This window comes from Oncorhynchus mykiss, chromosome 5 (genome assembly GCF_013265735.2).
Source record: "Oncorhynchus mykiss isolate Arlee chromosome 5, USDA_OmykA_1.1, whole genome shotgun sequence".
In the NCBI taxonomy this organism is placed as follows: domain Eukaryota; kingdom Metazoa; phylum Chordata; class Actinopteri; order Salmoniformes; family Salmonidae; genus Oncorhynchus; species Oncorhynchus mykiss.
The window spans coordinates 43,886,406-43,898,712 of record NC_048569.1 but is presented as its reverse complement, the minus strand read 5'-3'; the positions used below and the strand labels follow the sequence as shown (position 1 = coordinate 43,898,712).

The following is a 12,307-nucleotide window of genomic DNA, read 5'->3' as shown; positions in this document are numbered from 1 at the left end:
CAGTGCCATCCGTTTTGTCACCAAAGCCCCATACACTACCCACCATTGCGACCTGTACGCTCTCGTTTGTGTGTCCTCGCTTCATACTCGTCGCCAAACCCACTGGCTACAGGTTATCTACAAGTCTCTGCTAGGTAAAGCCACGCCTTATCTCAGCTCACTGGTCACCATAGCAGCACCCACTCGTAGCACGTGCTGCAGCAGGTATATCTCACTGGTCACCCCAAAAGCCAATTCCTCCTTTAGTCGTCTTTCCTCCCAGTTCTCTGCTGCCCTTGACTGGAACGAATTGCAAAAATCCCTGAAGCTGGAGACTCACATCTCCCTCACTAGCTTTAAGCACCAGCTGTCAGAGCAGCTTACAGATCACTGCACCTGTACATAGCCCATCTGTAAACAGCCCATCTATCTACCTACCTCATCCCCATACTGGTATTTATTTATTTATTTTGCTCCTTTGCATCCCAGTATCTCTACTTGCACATTCATCTTCTGCCGATCTACCATTCCAGTGTTTAATTGCTATATTGTAATTACTTCGCCACCATGGCATATTTATTTCCTTAACTTACCTCATTTGCACTCACTGTATATATACTTTTTGTTTTCTTTTGTTCTACTGTATTATTGACTGTATGGTTTGTTTATTCCATGTGTAACTCTGTGTTGTTGTATGTGTCGAATTGCTACGCTTTATCTTGGCCAGGTCGCAGTTGCAAATGAGAACTTGTTCTCAACTAGCCTACCTGGTTAAATAAAGGTGAAATTAAAAAATACCCTCAACCCCTCCCATCTATCTCTGAAGACCATCCAGTTTTGATTTCTATCTGCCATATATTTTTCCACTGTGTTGTGACGCGTCACAAAAATTCTGCACCTTTCTATTCTCATAGTTTCTACTGATTGTAAATTAAAGAGACAACATTTTGCTAAGAGTATTACATTATTGATCGATTGACTTTGACATTTCAAATCACTCAGCAGTGCCATTTGCAAAGTTAGCTCCAAGTAAATGTTGCAGTTTTTCAGCCATTCCTGAACCTGCGACCAAAACCAAGTTTCATATGGGAAGTACCAAAATAAGTGATCTAATGATTCTGCAGAGCTGCGATGGTTGTATCCTTCATGTATTCTATTGGTTGCAAGAATTTTGTATAATTAAAGGGAAAAATTCAAAGTTTTGAATCCGGCGTGGTTTTGTGGTACATCGAAAATCTATTCCCAAACTATTTTGCAACCTGTATGGTGCAGCTGTCAATGTTTTGGTCCTTAAATAAAACTGGTATACTTTTTTATTTTTCACAATTTTCTATAGCCAATTTTTGTATTTAATACAGGGCAGTCAGACAAGTTCCTTACCTTTTTCCCCTTTCCACTTGCCTCCTCCATTTTTGCGATAATGCTGCCATCAGTTGGTTGTAATTTTGAGACCGGCAGTCTTTTTTTTGAGACCGGCAGTCTATAAACCTAAGTCAGAGCAATTATATGGCAACAAGCCTTGCTCTCGTCATTCTTAATGACTTTAACCTTTCTGTCAATGATACATGTAGACCAGAGGAGGCAGGTGGGAGGAGCCCATCCTCCTATAGCGCCTTCCACCAGCATCTGATGTAGACCTGCAGGATTATTTTCCTGCTGTAGCAAACTGTATCTAATTAAGATCCTACATCTGAATTTGAGCCAATTTGCTACAGCAGGAACATAATCATGCAGCAACAGGAAATTTGAATTATTATGTGGATTATAATTAATGGACATTTGTGTAGGTGTTGATACATTTTTACTTGGGGCAAATCAAGTCTGACATTTCTAAGTGGAAATTACAAACTTTTAGAAGCCTTTTTGAAACACAAACACACTACAAGTTTGCATTTCCATTCTCAGCAACAAAATATCAAATTAAGATCCTACATCTCTAGATATTAATATTTATTGCCCTAATTGGTAATCTGATTTAAAGTTGCAGCAAACGACGGTAACATAATTGCATAAATACAATTCAATTATTCTCTTTTCAGGCTGTCCCCCTGAGTATTCCAGTTTATTCTCCAGCAAATATAATGACATTAAATAAACTAGATCTTTCCCATCAACAAAATTTATTCTGGAATTTCTCTTCGAAAAATGGTTTCTCATCCCCCCAATAGAGTTCCAGACACTTGTAGAATCTATGCCAAGGTGCATTTAAGATTTTCTGGTTTGTGGTGGCCCAACACCCTATTAAGACACTTTATGTTGATGTTTCCTTTATTTTGGCACCTACCTGAACATAAAAAGGCTGTTTTCAGATAGCCGTCTCAACAAATGACTTTGTGTAGAATGTATAATATGTAGAAAGATGCTGTACCTTGCTGTGTGCTCGTTGTCATCTATTTTTCTATTTCTATTCCCAAAATGTCTTCTTTAACATCACTGTACCCGAGCAGATGTTCACCTGCATGGTTTATTTAAATGTTGTGTCTCAAATGGGTCTTGGTTAAAAGGGTACCATTTGGGATGTATCCTGGGTTTTGGAAGTCCTGTTTATAACAGCACTGCTCTTAATTACAAAGTTATCCGTGCTCAGATCTTGACACTGTGAGATAGCGACAACCTCGTCCAATCTTACCCTCTGAAAGATTGATCACGAGGAGAGTTGTTAAAGTTTGACACCAGAGCAAAATAATGTGTTTTTAAGACACTAACTCTGCCACGAGACTCCTCCCTCACATCTGCTCACGGGGATTAGTTGTGGGCCTTAGAGCACCCTACTCCCTATGTACAGTAGTGCACTACTTTTGACCAGAGCTCTATTGGCCCTGGTCAAAAGTAATGCTCTAAATAGTGAATAGGGGTATTTGGGAGGCACCCTAGGTTTAGGCCACACTGCCTTGGTGACGGAATAAGTTTGCAGCTCAGTTAATCAATACCAATAAACTGATATTTATTTGTTTGTGAGGCTCGCCCTCAAAACCTCTTCATCGTGCCCCATTCCCATCTCTTCTCAACTAATCTGACATCATACAAATAACATCTACATAATTGATGTGTTAAAGTGACACACATTCGTAATTTCCAGAGGTCCGTGCAGCATGCAATCTCTGTTAATGATGTTGTTGCCTCTGTTTGATTCTCAAATGCACCCTATTCCTTATGCAGAGCATGTGTTTTATGGGCTCTGGTCAAAATTAGTGCACTGTGTAGGGACTAGGGCGCACACAAATCTCCTGTCTGAGGTTCAATAAACTGTCTATTGTAGTTTAAAACATTGAAACACTGAGCAGTTAAGATCTTTGCACTACTCAACTTTTTTCCCCTGAGTCACTTCGGTTGATTGCTTGGAAGTCATGTTGCTTGATAGATTGAGTAGTTGACTGGCGCCTCTCTTACTGCTATTTGTATCTTTTGAATATTTCAGTATGTGGTGACCTAAACACTGAAAACCAGTTGTTGCTTGTGGCACTTTACCTGGGAGGATGAGCTCATATTAATAGCTGGAATGGTATCAAACACATCAAAAACATGGGTTCCATGTGTACGATACCATTCTGTTTGTTCCATTCCAGTCATAACTATGAACCATCCTCCCCTCACCAGCCTCCACTGCTGGAAACATTCCTTCTTCTAGCATTGCTTGTCCTAGAAAGGAGAACGCTTTCACTTCTACCAGACTCTGTGTTGTATTCTAGGTAAAAGTGCCTCTCCTGGTCCTGAGAGCCACACGGTCGTGTCACTGGGTAGTCTTCTAGATGACCTGCACTGGCACCATGTAGCCATCGAGCGCGTTAGCGGCCATGTCAACTTCACTGTGGATAAAAGCACTCAGCAGATCCAGGTCCCTGCAGAACTCAGTCCTTTTGAGATAAACGAGGTGTGTTGCATGTGACCTGTTCCTCAAATCATTCCACAGATACATTGACACACGCACACACACACGCGCGCACACACACACACACACACACACACACACACACACACACACACACACACACACACACACACACACACACACACACACACACACACACACACACACACACACACACACACACACACACACACACACACACACACACACACACACACACACACACACACACACACACACACACACACACACACAGCCATTCCTGCATTCTCTCATGCTCTCCCAAATAGCATGCACCATTTGTCTCCAACAGATGTGCTCACAGATACTGTACAATGTACACACACAGGGGAGACACACACAGGGGAGACACACACACAAACAATAAAACCTATATGTTTTAGTAATAGAGTTGTAGCTTTCTATAACGGATGTCTAATAGCCACTGAATTCCCTACAAGAGTGATTCATCCAAGGCCGTACAAAATAATATTCTAATCAATAACAGTCAAATTACCAAATTGCCCTCAAGTGGCCTCATGGGAATGGTAACATTTTTCATAATTATTTTATCTTTATGCCCAAAATCCACTATTTCTATGTCAAAAAGTGTTGTTATATTTGTCTTCTGTGATGTATATAAAGTGTAAAATTGGGATTCAAACTCAAAGTTGAATACATTTCAGCTCTATCTGACATGGTGCAGGTATCTTCCTTCTTTAAGCCCATAACCATGTGTGTGAGGTGTAGATTTTTGTTTCAAAGTAGATTTGTTTAAGACTACCAAGAAACACTCTGCATGCCCCTGATTTAGCCCATTTCAGTTAAAGGTTAACCCGACCTCCATGTAATATTTCTAGACTGTTTTCAATAAATGGGAGTTGGAAATCATTTTCTATTGAAATTGAAACACAATTCACTTCTGGTCATAGTCTATGTAAGACCTACTGAGACAGTTATGTGTACAGTGCCATTCTTGACCCTACCTAAATACACAACATCTGATCATTACTTCACTTTACTTTAATGTGATAGTGACTTACTTTACTTGGCCTTTTATTACTTCCTAAATATCGGTCATTGATGAACCACTTCCAATCCTATTCTATCACCACTAGTTCAAGCATGTTCCTATGTCATAGTCGCTTGTCATGATAATGTAGATAAGAACATTTTAGAATGTTAACATTGGCTGGATGTTCTTTCACAAGATAAGCTTTGGTGGCGTCCAGTGCCATGGAACACAGATGGTTCTGTCCAGGAGGAACTTCCATGGGTGTCTTGAGAACCTTCTCTGGAATGAGGTGAACGTCAATGATCTGGCCAAGCAGCGCCAGAAGGTCTCCATCACGGTATGTTACCTCAGCCTTGGTCATACAGTGCAGTGTTTCCCAACTCCAGTCCTCCAGTACCCTCAACAGCACACATTTTTTGTTATAGCCCCGGAGAAGCACACCTGATTCAATTTGTCAACTAATCATCAAGCTCTCATTGAGTTTGTCTGGGGCTACAACAAAAATGTGTGCTGTTGGAGGTTCTGGTATAGTGCACATCGGAAAAAGTTTTCAGGTGTGCACTAGTTCAGGTAGTCCCTTCCCGTTTAAAATCCGTTTTCATCTGTTTGGTGTTTAGAGAATACGACCCTGGGGAACTTTGGATGGTTTGTACTGTGCGTATCCTCTGACCTGGTTTCAAGTAGTATTTGTTTTCTTTCAAATACAGTAGTTGACCTTGATTGAGTTTGACTGGCTGTGACAATAGAACAAGTGGAATAGTCCAAAACTGCAAATGTATTTAAAAAATAACAGATATTTGAGCCCAGGTCAGTTTCTGTGTGGTGATGTGTATATTGAGCTGTATTTTTTTGGAGTTGCATTGGAAAATAACAAACATCCTCAACTGTTTGAGGTTTGGAAGGTGCTTGCACCCTGCTTTAACCTGACAAAGAATTGTGTATATACTGGACAGCTGTTGTAGTCAACACTAGGGCTGGCACCCCCCAAGAAAGCTAACAGCTGACTGAAGACGGGACGGTCAGGCATTTTTGCGGTTGAGTCTATTTCTGCCATAACATGGACTCTTAACAACATGAAGAAACTTTGTTACTTACTTTCTGAAACAAGCAAACAAGTCTTTGGTTTCTCCCACAATGCAGTAGCGCACAGAAATAGAATTATTAAAATTGGCTTGGAACCTCTAACCCTGACAATTTGACTGGTAAACTCATGGGTACACTCGCAATGGCTGCCTGGTATTGTGATGCAAAAATGTCCATGGTTGTGTAGAATGTTTTTTTTTCAAATGATGTTAACTGATGCATTGAATTAGGAGTTAGAATACTTACATTTTATTTAACCTTTATTTTATCTCATACTGAGACCAATGTTTATTTAACAGGTGAGCCCTGAATGACATAAATGACCGAAATTAAACACATCACAAATGAAAGCAGAAAGGAAAAACACGGTCCTAAAAAACAATAAGGTCCTTAGTCAGCGTTCTGAATCGCCCTAGAGGCACCAGAACATCAAGTTTAAGAACAGTTTGAAGATTGTTCCACAAATAAGGTGCAAAAAAAAACAAAAAGCTGATTTACCTAACTCAGTAGAGACCAAAGTAATTTCCAGAGTTAGCCGTCCATGAGACAGGGTGTGGTAGCTTGTATGTCTAAAGTTTAGTAATGATATTATGGGACTATTTGTAAAAGGGCATTATTAAAAATGATAGTGTATCAAGCTACGTGACATCATAGAGGGCTTTTCTGATGTAGAATGCAGTGATGAGTACTAAAATTGTTGGCGGTAATAAAGCGCTATGATAAACGCCATCTAACGGCTTTAACGACGTGGCAGCTGCGTTCATATAGATGTGGACACGGTCTAGGAGCATCGACTGAATAATCTGCGACCTGCTATATAACAAGATTTCTATAGAAGCCCATTTTTATTCTCAGCTTCTTAACTAACTCGTCAATATGCTTTTTAAAAGACAGCTTTTCATCTATCCAGACGCTCAGATATTTGTAAGCAGGGACACACGATCAATATGTACACCATCCAAACTACATATGCTTAAATCATCTGATTTATTTTTCATGTGCTCTAGAGAATAACATATACTTTGTTTTACCGGCATCCAGTACTAATTTCAGGTCAATAAAGTTTTTCTGTAATACTATGAAGGCAGACTGTAGTTCAGATAGAGCCTAGTCAACCGTGGGGGCAATAGCATTCAAAACAGTATCATCGGCATACAATGCAGGTTACAATTATTTTAGAGACAAGTCGATATTGTTAATGTAATGTATTAAAAACTACAGGACTCAGAATCGATCCCTACGGGACACCTTTCATAATATCCAGGAAACCTGATTTAACACCTTCTGTAGATATACACTGAGTTCCTTCTGTCAAGTCATTTTTAAACCATTTATGTGCAGGCTGATCTAGGCCAATTGAGGAAAGCCTCTAAATTAGCAGCGAGTGATCAACAGTATCGAAAGCCTTTGACAGGTCAATGAATAGGGCAAAATGTTGCCTTTTATCCATACAGTTAACCACATCATTTGTAACTAGGGATGCAGCAGTGATAGTGCTATGACCTGGTCTAAAAACCCGACTGATATTCATTTTAGAATAGATTTCAAAGATATGAAAGTTCTTAGCTGAGAATTAATCAAGTATTCTAATAATTTAGCGAGGCAATAATGTTTAGAAATAGGCCAATAATTATTTAGTACCAGATATATTCGTCAGGTAAAAAATATGGGTTAATGATTCAGCAATCAGGGGGGGGGGGGCAGAGAGCTGCAGCAAAAATGGATCAAGCATATCCGCCCCAGCGGATTTTTTTTATTACCTCAATCTTAAGCAAGGCATCTAACACATCACTGTAGTAAATTGTTGAAATTAAAATAAAGATTAACTATGAAGTTGACAGATTAACCGTTGAGTCAGCTAGAGGCTGATTGACTGACCAGGGTCAATTAAACCACTGTTTAAAAAGCCTGCCGAGATAAAAATTATGATTAATAGCCTCACTTATCCCATTCTTCTCAGTTATGATACCAGAGTAAGACAGACCTTGCTTATGCAGGGATGAAGAGGAATTTGTAAACTTCAGTTAATTTGCTGTTTTCTGAAATTTAGAAAGATCACCAGCAGAGTCAAAGATGGAGCTGAAAAACTAGAGATGCCAAGAGTGTGCAAAGCTGTCATCAAGGCAAAGGATGGCTACTTTGATTTGTTTAACACTTTTTTGGTTACTACATGATTCCATATGTTATTTAATAGTTTTGATGTCTTCACTATTATTCTACAATTCTACAAAATAGTAAAAATAAAGAAAAACCCTTGAATGAGTATTTGTGTCCAAAATTTTTCTTAAACGAGATCGTACATCTGTTTCTCAATTGTCTGAAAGATTGCCAGCACATGCAGTCAAGAGCGGAGTAAAAATGAAGTAAATAAAAATGAAAGAATGCTATTCAAGAAGTTATTACGGTGACATTGATAATTTGCTGTCATCTAAAATGCTATGACCGTCACAGCCCTACTCAATACAAAAATGGGTTATTTTCATGTTGATTGGTCCATTAATTAATTCAACAAATCCATGATGAGAAGGGTATAGGGAGCAGAGAGTCTTCTTTTGTGGAGCTAAATCCCTCTAGATAGTATTTAGCTCTCTCTTGAACACATTTCCATCTTGTAAATGATTACCTTAACCACTCCAATATGAAGTAGGGAAAAATGAGAAATAATCCGCGTGGAAAAGATTTTTAGGTTTTGCACTGAAAAGAATAAACACCCTCAATCTAAAAAAGAGATTATCAGTAGCCAGAGATGAGACATTACCACTTGTTTAAATGTAATAAGGATGTTAATGAGGGTAATGATATCATTAAAGCCAGCCAAAGGATTATACTTTAAGGACATAACATTTTCTTTGTCATTTTTCTGGGCCTGAAGTTTCTGTTCAGTACTGTAGCACACTGTAAGCACTTTACACTACATGTGTTGCTGCATATCACTTTGACTGCTACTGTTTCCCTCTTGCAGTTACTGAACAGCAAAGCCAAACTGCTATAAAGATACCTCCCTGATATCCCTTTGGGCTAGACAGTACTGTAATACATCACTTTTGCTGCCTCAGCAAGGGACCATGAAACCTTCATTTCTACCAGTATCCAACAACAATGGCCAACATACTAGATGTCCAAACCGTACTCTCAGACACACAGACAGCCTGCAGTCATTACTAAAGAAATCTGCATTTAACTAACCTGTTTAAATCCTAACTGAACGCTGTGCTCACCGTTGTTTTAGCTGAAGCAAAACAATGGTTGAGCGCAGCGCTCAGTATGGTTTAGCCAGTTTAGCTTTTGACACCAGTCCTCTTTGTTTGCTCTGCTAATGTCCTGAGACCATGTCACTATAAGTTTGAGGACTGGATGATAATATGTATTATGAATGTCCTCCTTCAGGAAATGTAGCTGATTAGCTCGATCTCTTCTATTGCTATTCCCGATTTACTCAGGTCAGATGTCCCTTAGCTTTATTTCACCTTCTTGCTGAGGTCTAATTAAGATTTATGTTTTTCATATTTCAATATTATTATCGATTTTTTTTCTTCTTTAGGGCAATGTGACCTTTACTTGTGCTGAGCCGGTCTCCGTCCCAGTGACGTTCGCTGGCGCCCAGAGTTTCCTCCAGTTGCCGGGTGCAGCTCTACAGCAGAGAGACGCAGGTGGCGGCGGGGTTGCCTTGGTGGCGGTTGGTGTGGCGATCAGCCTGCAGTTCCGGACCTGGAACAGAGCGGGCCTTCTGTTAACCTTTGACCTCCAGCAGCAGGTGGGGAGCCTGTGGCTCTACCTGAGCGAGACCAGAGTCCGGCTGCAGATACACAAGGCTGGCAGGATCCTACTGGACGTTGTCACAGGTCAGATCAATAGTAACATCTGGTTGACGTTTTATTTTTTATGTTCCATGTGCTGTTTTTATTTCAGGAAATAACCGTCTTATTACCCTAGATCATTGGTTAATCACTAATCACTGGAAAAGGAAAACGTCCTTGTTGCGCCCTAAGACTTTGTTATGCGGGAATATCGAGTTATCTGAGAGCAGCTTACTGTTGTGAAACACTGACTCTTGCGCATTGTTGTTGTGTATGTTCTGTGTATGTTCTGTCTATAGGGTTTGGTCTGAACGACGGCCAGTGGCATTCAGTAGACCTGACTGCAAGAAGAGGTCGTCTGACCATCACTGTGGATAAAGAGGAAAGCTCCACAGCTCATGCCAGCCCATCTTTCCCTGTGGTGTCAGGAAACAACCTCTTCTTTGGAGGTAAGAGAGAGCAACACACTTACATCAGACATTGGACCCCAAGTTTTTCCTGACTGTGTCACATGACCAGAAAAAACTCTGGGCCCTAAGTGTAAATACTGCTTGGATTTCCAAGGACTAACCCTAATTGTAGTTAGATAGGCAAGTGTAACTTTGACTACTGTTGGTGCATAAATGTATCAAGATTTGAATTGGACCAGTAGCGATTGATCTCAGGGCTTAGTGCAAAGAAGCATATAACTTCTTAACCAGACTGCAGGATCTGTCCTCCTCCAATTTAGCTTCCTTTAGAGCAGTGTTTCTCTGTTTGGCTTCTGAGCTGCTCTCTCTGTCCCCCTCTCCTCTCACCTCTCCTCCTCCTAATCCTCCTCTTCCATCTCTTTAGCTCTTCTCAGTTCTCTCTGTTCTGCTTCTGAGCTGTTCTCTCTGTCCTCCTCTCTTCTCGCCTCTCCTCCCCTCCTCCTCTTGCTCCTCCTCATCCTCCTTCTCATCTTTAGCGCCCTTCATTTCTCCATCAGTTCTGCTTCTGAGCTGGTCTTTCTGTCCCTCTCCTCGCCTCCTCTCAGCAAAGGCTCTTCAGCAGGCTTGTCATGCCATTTAATTACCTTTAGCCAGCAGTGTAACCAGAGAGCCAAGCAGGCAGGCAGCACCAGCTCAGTGTCCACGGTCTAAACACACTCGAATCCAGGCAGAATAACACTTATGCTTAGAAAATCTCCTGTGTTCAACACTTGGCCTTGAGCTTGACTTGCGCTATATGGTATTTTTTCTAGACGATCATGAATATACTCTGCTTCGCTACTGTATGAACAATGTACATTCATATATGATACCACATATCTACGCAATTCTTTATCATGGGGTAATGGCCTTAATTGCCACCTGTCTTCTGTAAGTCCTACTAGGCAATGGCTATTGATTGATGGCTATCGTTTGGTCTAACACAGGTTGCCCGGATAGCAAGAATAACCAGGAGTGCAGAAACCCTTTCAACGTGTTCCAAGGTTGTATGAGACACATCCGTGTGGATAACAATGCTGTGGATCTGATCAAGGTGCAACAGATGCTGATAGGAAATTACAGCGACCTGCAGATTGACATGTGTGGAATCATCGACAGGTCAGTACAATAAAATACTCCCTGATTGGATTGTTACTAGGGTTTCAAAACTTTCCCAAAAGTCCAGGTTTTCCTGAAAGTCTGGTGGAAGCATTCACAGATTTCCTGTTTATTCCCCGCTGATTGCAGGAATCTTCTAACCGGGATTCTGGAAAACCTAGGCATTTTGGGAAAAGTATCGGCATTTTGTAACCTTAAAAATACTTTTACCAATGCATTATCTTCCTGGGTTCACACACATACACCCAAACTTGATACAACTTGTACAAGGTACACTGACAAACTGAGTGTGTGGACTATTGGATGAACTTATCGAATTATGAAAGCTCCTGATTCAACTTCGTGAGTGTGTACATTTTGCAGATACTGTATTTGCTAGATGTAGTTCTGTGTTGATTTGAAGATTTTTTTTTCTTCAATTAAATGTTTAGGTTACAGGTTTAATTTTGCTAGACAGAGAACTCTGTGTGCATTGTTTGCTTGTCACTCGAACGCTTACCTATTAAATCCTAAGATCTTCTCCTCTGCTTCTTTTGATTGTTTTCTCACCTAACTTTATAAGAAGTGGAACCTTTTTTGAGATGAGATGTGCTATTTTGACAATACAATTTATTCACTATACAACAGTGGAAAGTGAAAGGGAGAGATTACACCACCATGTTGTGTCACACAGATGAGGAATCAGCAGAAGGTACAAGATGGGTCCCACATGAAATATGGAAATATGGAAATATAGACTTATTGTTCAGTGGAGGCCATAGTTTGGAAATAAGCACTGTCACGTTCCCTGCAGAATACGATTTGTTACAATTATGTCATTGCTTCGGCTGCCCTGTCAACTTTAAGCTGTAGTTTAGTTTAGAGCGATTGGTTTGTTTCTTATTCCCGTCTCTTCGCTTGTCTTTCTTTGGCTTTACGTTGCTATCCGTTTGGTCAGTATCTCCCATCGCCTTCCTCTTATATTGTCATTGCCGTTACGGCCATTATCATCAAAGTC

The 12,307-nt window shown here is 40.4% G+C and overlaps 1 protein-coding gene across 3 annotated transcripts in view; it reads left to right on the top strand.

The window, feature by feature from the left end:
- Positions 1-12,307, top strand: part of LOC110523906 (contactin-associated protein-like 4) — a 197,274-nt gene that overhangs the window by 98,648 nt on the left and 86,319 nt on the right. For all 3 annotated transcript variants that reach the window (XM_021603043.2, XM_021603042.2, XM_036977628.1), the window contains 5 exons: positions 3,669-3,850; positions 5,059-5,199; positions 9,487-9,787; positions 10,042-10,191; positions 11,139-11,310. In XM_021603043.2, the coding sequence (XP_021458718.2) occupies positions 3,669-3,850; positions 5,059-5,199; positions 9,487-9,787; positions 10,042-10,191; positions 11,139-11,310 (946 nt within the window). The remainder of the gene's footprint in view (positions 1-3,668; positions 3,851-5,058; positions 5,200-9,486; positions 9,788-10,041; positions 10,192-11,138; positions 11,311-12,307) is intronic.